General features: G+C 47.8%; 1 protein-coding gene across 1 annotated transcript in view; it reads left to right on the top strand.

Annotated features, from left to right (window-relative positions):
• AHRR (aryl hydrocarbon receptor repressor) overlaps positions 1–9,329 on the top strand; it is a 71,406-nt gene that overhangs the window by 50,655 nt on the left and 11,422 nt on the right. Inside the window, 1 exon segment of the mRNA XM_007471928.1 lies at positions 6,833–6,922. Coding sequence (XP_007471990.1) covers positions 6,833–6,922 — 90 coding nt within the window.

Genomic DNA, 9,329 nt, shown 5'->3' with positions numbered 1-9,329 from the left:
GGGGGGAAAGAGCCAGTCAACATATAGGAAAATTGGGCCTTTTGTTAACCACAGAACATCCCAAACGTTTCATAGGTTCCCCCACCCCCACCCCACCAAGAAACACTGGGTGTTAGCATATTCACAGACTCATGACTAGCCCACTGGGATGAGATCCAGGCAAACACTGGACTTTCCATCTGCGGCTCAAAGATGTGAGGACAGTGGGACCAGACACTTCTCCCAGGATCCGCACAGGAATTACAGTGACAAATGACACAGTCTGTCTGGTTCTGGAGACGTTCCAGTGGACATGGGTGTCACCCAGGGTCGATTTTCAGTTCACTGGGGTTTGGGGTGGGTGAGTGATAATGGGCTTTGTGATGAGATGTGGTCACCAGTGCCACACTGTTTAGGGCAGAGGTGCAGCTGGGGGCTATGTGAGGCTTGGATTTGTTTCTTGCTCAGAAAACTCAGCACAAAGTCTAAATCCTATTGCAAAGCCACCACCCTGGTGTTTGAACCTCTGTGTCAGAAAGTTGTCCAGAATTTTGAAATAAAGTGAAAAGTTGGGTGGTACCTCCTTTTCAAGTCATGTGGGCACAGGGCTGCTCAGGGATCACCCAGGGGGATTTTAATTTCGCATCTAACGCAGCAATCTTATCCCAGCTGCCTGTGAGCACCTAGTGTCTCAGACACGGCTTAGGCTGGTTTAATGTCTCAGTGCTTCCCTCTTCAATACGATCTTTGTCGAGTGTTTACCGTATGTTTTCCTGAGTGCTGCAACGTTTCTTCTCTGAGTTATGCTTTAATGGCTAAGTTGTGGCTTTGTCTCGTTTGAGGCTGCGAGGCTGCGTCCCTTTCCAGGGGGTTTCCTCGTGAATTGTGTGTGGTGTGATGTCACTTTGGGCAGAACACACGACCTCCGTTTAAGCCGGACGCCAGTCAGCAGCTCCGTGTCCCCCCTGCCCCCGATACCCAACGACAGAGGAACACACACATCTGAAACAAAAGTGCCGTCCTAATGTGAAGCGGAGAAGGCAGAAAACCTGCAACAAAAGTAACTGAAAGAATGTAGGGAGAAAACAAGGCAGAAGCCTGAGCACACAGCAGCCTCCGGGGCTGCGGGTTGGCTGGCGCAGGGCTGGACGGTGGAGTCTCCAGCCTTCCGGCTGCAGGAGCTGAGGGGACACTGACCAGGGTGGCAGCTGCTCAGACCCTTGCCTCTCTGGTATCTGGTCCACTTGTTTTAAAAGCAAATTTTAGGTAAACCTCTAAGGGACAGAAAATACCATTCCAGAGCCATTCCAGAGCACGTGAAATGAGGGAAGGGGCAGCTAATTCTGTGTGGTCAGGAACCCTGTACTAAAACCAGGCAGAGACGGCGCTCGGGAGAAATTCAGCCCGTTTTACTTATGAGACTAGATGAAACCATCCTGAACGCAGCGCGGCACACCAAGTCCATCGTCGCTGTGAAGGAATGAGGCGTGGTGGCTGAGCGCAGATCTGGAATGGGTGATGCCCCGCGACAAGAAATATTGGTCAACTGTAGATGATCACTCAGCCTATTAAACAGACAAAATCTCAGGGGAGAACCATTTATTGAAAAGCCCGTCTTTGTCCAGTAGTTTGGATGACACCACCTTTCCACCTGTACATGCACCTGCTCTGGGCTTCCTATCCCAGGCTATGGACGCACTTGTCTATTCACGCGCCAGCACCCAGCTCCTTTAGCTGTGGAGGCCTGATGGTATGTTTTGACAAGAAATAACAGTCTTCCCTAACTTTCTTTTTCAGTGTTTTTGTAACAATTAGTGCATGTTTACTTTCCATATTTAGTGTCAACTTGCTGGCCCCATAAAAATTTGATATACACTCCACTATATATAAAATAGATAAACCATAAGGGCCTACTGCATAGCACAGGGAACTATACTCAGTATCTTGTAATAACCTATAATGGGAAAGAATCCGAAAAAGAGTATATAAAAATATATATAGTAATTCAGATATATATATATATATATATCTGTACACCTGTACTAACACAATATTATAAATCAACTATAGTTAAATAAAAAAGTTTGATATAGACAACATTGCACTCTGTTGATAAATTCACTTAGGAAGAATGGGCATCTTTATGATGGTGAGTCACCCAGTCCAAGAACAAAGGATGTCTTTCCATTTGTTCACATATAATTTTGTGTCTGTTGAGATTTTTTTTTTTTTTGCGGTATGCGGGCCTCTCACCGTTGTGGCCTCTCCCGTTGCGGAGCACAGGCTCCGGACGCGCAGGCTCAGCTGCCGTGGCTCAAGGGCCCAGCCGCTCCGCGGCGCGTGGGATCTTCCCGGACCGGGGCACGAACCCGTGTCCCCTGCATCGGCAGGCGGACTCTCAACCACTGCGCCACCAGGAAAGCCCTGTTGAGATGTTTTGACGTTTTCTTTGCATCGATTTTGCACATTTCTTGTTGAGTTTACAAGTCCTGGCTCTTCTTTTTAAATGGGGTTGTAACCACCATGATGTCCTCTAATATGGTCATTTTTCTCATATGTAAAGGTTATTGAATATATATATTTAATTTTATATCCTTGCTGCTTACTGAAATCTTTTATTTGAGTTATTTTATCATTGATTCTCTGGGGTTTTCTGAGTAAACCATGGTATCATCTGCAAATAGCGATCGTTTTACTTTCTCAATTCTTATACCTCCCTTTGATTTCTCTCTTCTAGTTGCAACAGTTAACACCCCCAGATACTACAGGACAGGAGTCAGCAAACTTTTTCTTTAAATGGCCAGATGGTGAAATATTTCAGGCTTTGTGGGCCATATCAGCAGTCCCCAACTTTTTTGGCACCAGCGACTGGTTTCATGAAAGACAGTTTTTCCACGGATGGGGTTGGGGGGATGATTCAGGCGGTGATGCTAGTGACGGACAGCCATGGGGAGTGGCAGGTGAAGCTTCCCTCACTTGCCCGCTGCGCTCACCTCCTGCTGTGCGGCCTGGGCACTGGGGACCCCTGGGCCACATTGTCTCTGTCATAACTACTCAGCCTTGCTGTTGTAGTGCAAAAGTGGCTCGAAACAATACGTAAATGAACAGGTGTGGCCGTGTTCTAGTAAAATTTCATTTACAAAACCAGTGGCAGGCTATATGTCGGGGGGTGTAGTTTACACACCCCAGTATGGGATGTCATAGGCATCGTTGCCTTGCTTCCTGATCATACTGGAAACACCTAGAATTTTCCCCCATTAAGTTGCTACCTTAGGAATAACATGGACACACACACACACACGTACAACAGGCACACACACGTTACCATGTTAAGATGTATCCACAATTCCTATTTTCTTGTGTGTTTTTATCAGGAACGAGTGTTGAATTTTGTTGAGAGCTTTTTGTCATCTATAAAGATAATCATAGGGACTTCCCTGGTGGCGCAGTGGTTGAGAGTCTGCCTGCCAGTGCAGGGGACACGGGTTCAAGCCCCGGTCCGGGAAGATCCCACATGCCTCGGAACAGCTAAGCCCATGCGCCACAACTACTGAGCCTGCGCTGTAGAGCCCGCAAGCCACAGCTACTGAGCCCGTGTGCTGCAACTACTGAAACCTGCACGCCTAGAGCCCGTGCTCTGCAACAAGAGAAACCACCGCTATGAGAAGCCCGCGCACCTCAGTGAAAAGTTGCCCCCACTCACCACAACTAGAGAAAGCCCACGTGCAGCGACAAAGACCCAACGCAGCCCAAAAAAAAAAGATAATCATAGATTTTTCTCCTTAGATCTGTAAATGTGGTGTATTATATTAATGAATGTCTTAATATTTATTTCCTGATATCCAACTTTGCATTCCTGGAATAAATTCATTTGGTCATGATGTATTCTTTTCTTAATGTGAAACTGAAGTCTGTTTACTAATATTTTATTTAGCATATTTGTACCAATAGAGTAAGCAATTTTATTTTTATTGTATTTTCCTTATCAGAATCAAGTGTCAGTGTTACCTGTGTCAGAGTGTCAGAATTAGAAAATTTCCTTCACTTTCTATTTCCGAGACAATTTATGGGGCATTGGTGTTACCTGATTTTTAAAGATTTGGTAGAATTCCTTTTTAAAACCATCTGGGCCTGGTGCATTGTCCCGGGTTAGTTCCTTGATAACGTCATTTCTTCCACAGAAATTGATCTTCTAAGGTTTCTATCTCTAAAGGGTCAATTCTGGTAAATTAATTTCTTGAGTATCATTTTTATAATTTCCTCACTATCTTTTTAATGTCTGCAGGATCTGTAATGACGTATTCTTTAAAATTCCTGGTGTCCGTAATTTGTATTTTTCTTGATCCATCTTGCTAAGAGTTTATCAGTTTTATTAATCTTTTTAAAGAAGCAATTTTTCACTTTGTTGACACCCTTTATCATTTAACTGTTTCAACAATTTTCATTGTTTTTTTCTCTTATTCAAGATTTTTCTTTCCCTCTCCTTACACTGTGTTTAGTTGTCTCTGCTTTTCTCTAGTTTCTTGCAGAGGGATTACCCACGCTGTTCTTTTGAAACAGTCACATCGGAAGCTTACTGGGAGTTCATGTTGCCTTTTCTGCTTAGATATAACTTGAAGTTCGTCACCCCTCTGTGTTCTCGTCATGACGGGGGTGCGGATTTGTGTAGTTTTACCTATTCTTGTTGTTCTCCGTCATTTTTTAGAAGTGTGGGGATTTGAATTTAGGTGGCTGCCTAGAAATCTTCGATATCAGTAATTTGAAAGCTCTTGGATATTGACATGTTTAAACCCTAATAGAAAAATCAGCACACGACATGCACGGGAAGTTTACCAAAGAAGAAATACAAGTTATCAATGAACGTGGGAAATTTTTTCAATCTCATTAATACACAAAGAAATGAAAATTCTAATGACGGTAAGATAATCTATCACTTATAAAATTGGCAAAGATTAGAAAAAAAAAAAGAAAAAGGCATCCAGCATGGTCAAGAATTAAGGGAAATGGGTATTATAATACACTGCTGATAGCTACAAACTTCATAGAAGTTAAAGTCTCTGTATGTCTGGGGACTTCCCTGGCGGTCCAGTGGTTAGGACTCCTCGCTTCCTCTGCAGGGGGAGCAGGTTTGATCCCTGGTCAGGGAACTAAGATCCTGCATGCCATGCGACCAAAAAATTAAAAAAAAAAAAAAAATTGAGTCTCTGAATGTCTGTATGTTAAAGATTCAAATTGAAATATTTTGAACACCATTGCCTGAACCTCCCTTACCTCCAGCTTCTGTATTGGCCCAGTAGAATCAGACTGTTCCTACCTCATGGAGGTGATGCAACACTGAATGAGCTAGTCCACATATGGTGCCTCATACCAGGATCTACACAGAGTGTGCTGCCATTTTCTGTATCAAAGTGATGATGATGATGCCAGATGATAGATAGATATGGATAGGTAGGTAGAATGCGCGTTGATCACGCGCTCTAGTGGTCGTGGTCCCTCGTGCATCCTCACTAGTGATGGTTCTGGGAAGCCTGTGCAGGAGGGGCTGGAGGGCCTGCTTTTCGAACAAAGAGAGACTTTAAGTCGAGCCCAACACAGCACATGCCACAATAATTACAGATATAACTGAAATTTAATAATCATAAAAATATTGTGAATAACATACATGAGTAAATTTAAAATCAAGATGCAATGAGTGCATTACCAAAAAATATTTTTAAATGCCATAATTGATATAAGAAAAATATCCTGAATACACTAACAACCATTACATAAACTGACATGGGGCTTCCCTGGTGGCGCAGTGGTTGAGAGTCCGCCTGCCGATGCAGGGGACGCGGGTTCGTGCCCCGGTCCAGGAAGATCCCACATGCCGTGGAGCGGCTGGGCCCATGAGCCATGGCCGCTGGGCCTGCGCGTCCGGAGCCTGTGCTCCGCAACGGGAGAGGCCACAACAGTGGGAGGCCCGCGTACCACAAAAATATATATAATAAATAAATAAATAAATAAATAAATAAATAAAACTGACATGGTACTAAAATCCACCCCCTTTCACTCACCATCTCTCCCAAAATGCACCCAAACTGGAGGGTCTTAGAGGTGAGGTGAACCAGACTTTCAAGGAATACATCATTCTCTTCATAAATAAGTGGGTCCAGAGAATGAAAAAAGAGGGAAGATTAGGTATACTTGACACCAAAATAAAGAGAGAAGCTTCTAGGCTGGATTTCCTTAAATATAACTGAACATTTCGTAAGTGAAATGAATCAATTCCAAGAGCATATTAAAAATTATGATCAGATAAGGTTTACCCTACGTAGGCAAGAATGATTTCACCATCAGAAAATCTGTCACTGTAACTCACCACATTAATAGATTAAAGAAAATCTATGTGATGATTTCAGTAGATATAGAAATGGCACTTGATGGAGCTCAACATTTTTCCATGATAAAAATTCTTAGAAAAATCAGAACATGGTATAGAGGAGGGTGCATGAATGGGGAAATCCACAAGGTGGCATAAAGGTTCCTGTTCCGTTTCAGGTACTGACGTGTCATCTCATAGGGATGGTGTATATTTTATAAAACATAAATTTGATAATCATTAGAGAAAGAAGAACCCTAGTCTTGAGCCTTATAAACCGTGACCAAGTTCCCGTGTCACCTGCTAGCTTGGGACCTTTTGCAAAATGGTCATAAGTAAATTAAAAGCGGGCCTTTCTGGAGGTTATGAATTCAGACCGCAAAACGGGGGAGAAATGGTTGAAAAGCCGAACAGAATCGATGCTTGACTTTTTCATTTTGAATGATTTCACAAAGGTATCTTGGAGCCAACTCGATTTTTTGTTTTTTCTAGTCCCTCCACGGCTTTGCTCTGGTGGTAAGCGCGGAAGGGATGATATTCTACGCGTCAGCAACGATTGTGGACTATCTGGGCTTCCACCAGGTAAACACAGCTGCTCTATCTGCTGCGGTTCGGTTCTGTTACCTTGAAAGCACGCGTCGTCTTCAAGGTTTAAAATGTCTCTAAAATCAAGCTTCTTTTTCTTTTTTTTTTTTTTTAAATCATGGAGCTTTTGTCAGATGAGGATTTGCACACCTAGCTTTGTCTAGGGCCCAGGGTCACGGCGAGAGGCATGACAGTGTCCTGGGCGTCCCTCGTCTAAAGGGCAGCGACTTGTGCTGACTGAGGCCTGGCCTCCCGGGCTCCTCGCCGTGAGAGGCCGGTCAGGGCCAGGGCAGTGGACCTGTCCTCATCTGTGTGTTGGTGTCTCAAAGCCCAGACACGACGTACACTCAGGACGTAGTGTGTTCTGGAAACGCTCTTGGTGTACAGATAATTCATCTGGGACGTTGCCCCAGGCCAGCCTAGCTCGGATGCTTCCAGACCTTGGGAGTCCCATCCGACACTGGGTCCTAGAAGGGTGGCTCAGTGAAAAGTCCCAGGAAAGGAAGAAGTACCTGGCTTGGCCTCCGGGAAGGAAAAGAGTCTCTCGTGAGAAACCCCAGCCCTAAGTCACCAGCCTGATGGTGCAGCCTCCCGGCTCTGGAGCTTCGACGGCTGAGGTCTGAGGACAAGCCGGGCACCACAGTGGCCGCAGCTGCTCTGCCAGGGGCCACCCCCCAGACGCAGCCCTCTGCGGGGAGCTCGCGGTGCAGAGTTATCAACTCGAGGAAGCCGCGGGCCAGCGGCACCGGCACCCTCCCTGAGGAATTCAGGGCAAAAACGGGTGGATTTGCGAGAGAACAGAGCGGAACCTGGAGGAACGGAGAACAGTGTGTCTGTCCTCAGGGCCACATCCGGAGGCAGAACCTGTGCAGTGACTCGCACGGCTTGATACACAGAATTTACAAACTTACACTGATGTCAGTTTGGTGTAAAGAGTCATCGCCTAGTGACACAGGATGAGCGGGAAAGGGGTGCAGACACAGTGGGTGCAGGGGGAGCAGCGGCCGCAGGGCTGAGCCCTGGCGCCCAGGCGGAGCACGTTTCGGAGACCACAACCCCCGCCCCACCCCCAGCCCCACCCCCAGTTGGCTGGGGCGCGGCGGCGGCCCCTGGGGGCTGGAGAGTCCCCCGAGGCGCCCACCCGCTGGAACGCTGGCGACACTGGGGCAGGGGTGCTCGCCTGGAGGTCGTGGACAGCCGCGCGGGGCCGGGGTACCTCTGCCGGCAGAGGGGAAATATCTGCAGAGCCGGGATCAGAGCCAAGCGCGGGAGCGGGGAGAGGCCAGACTGGCGTTAACAACGAAAATCTCCCTGGATGGGCCGAACACCAAGGGGGTCCCCGAATCTGAGGGCAGCGGAAGCCAAGGTGTGAGAGCCCGGTCCCCGACAGGCTGAGAACTGAGGTCCGCCGGAGCCCCTGAGGCCGATGGGGCCCGTGATCTAATTTCCATGAAAATCCTCATTTGAATCGTTTTCAGTTTCTCCCACGCTCGTTTCCAGGTTGACTTTCCCGCCACCCGGACCCGCACAGAGTGACCGCCAGGCCCTGTGCTGGCCCCGGGACCGTCTGGGCGGCCTCGCGGGCAGCGATCGCGCAGTCACGGCCTGTGGCCCAGCAGCGGGCGGAGGCGCGGCCCCCGCGGGGGCGTGGCCTCGGGGAGCCGGCTCCGCCCCTTCGAGTCGGGGTCGCCCGACTTCCTCCCTCGCGCGGTGGGGCTGCGAGGCCGCGGCCGGGGGCCCCAGGGGGCTGGGGGCGCTCCTGACGCGGGAGCTGGGCCACCCGGTCCGCCTCTGCAGTCGCTGTGCGGAGGCCGCGCTCGCACGAGGTCGGGGGCCGTGGCCGGGGTGCAGGGTCTCCTGGAGCAGCTGGTGACTCCGCGAGGTCGTGGGCACGAGGGATTCCCCGCCCCAAATAGCGAAGCCTTCCACGTGCTCCCCTGGAGGTCGTGTGCAGGATCTGGATCTAGAAAAACGTGGTTTGGTCTGCCTTTTGCGTGCTCAGAATTTCTTTCCGTTCCCATCACTGTCGCCTGAGTTGCTCTGTGAATTCTCCAGACACCCAGAGCCACCTGCCTTTGGCTGTAATTCGAAGGTCTTACCACCCGGAAGGACCTTCGTGGGGAAAGCCCTGCAGAGGAGACCTGCCTCCAGGTCTGAACTTGCTAATTGGCTCTTTTGGTTTCTTGGAACTTGGTTATTTCCGCTGAAGCGTTAGAAGTGAAAACAAAAAAGAGTTTTGCCTTTTATTATAAAGAAATTGTTTCCAAATGCCATTAAATCAGGCTGTGCCTCTATGCAAAATATTTCATGAACATGTTAGAATAGCTTTGTGCTCTATTGTAAGCTTCTTGTGCAAAACGCCTTACAAAAAGTCAGGAACCAGGTATTTCCTGTCAACCTGAGC

Source organism: Lipotes vexillifer, unplaced genomic scaffold, assembly GCF_000442215.2.
Source record: "Lipotes vexillifer unplaced genomic scaffold, Lipotes_vexillifer_v1.1 scaffold1063, whole genome shotgun sequence".
NCBI lineage: Eukaryota > Metazoa > Chordata > Mammalia > Artiodactyla > Lipotidae > Lipotes > Lipotes vexillifer.
Note: the sequence above shows the minus strand (reverse complement) of the source record. Positions and strands in the feature narration are given on the sequence as shown.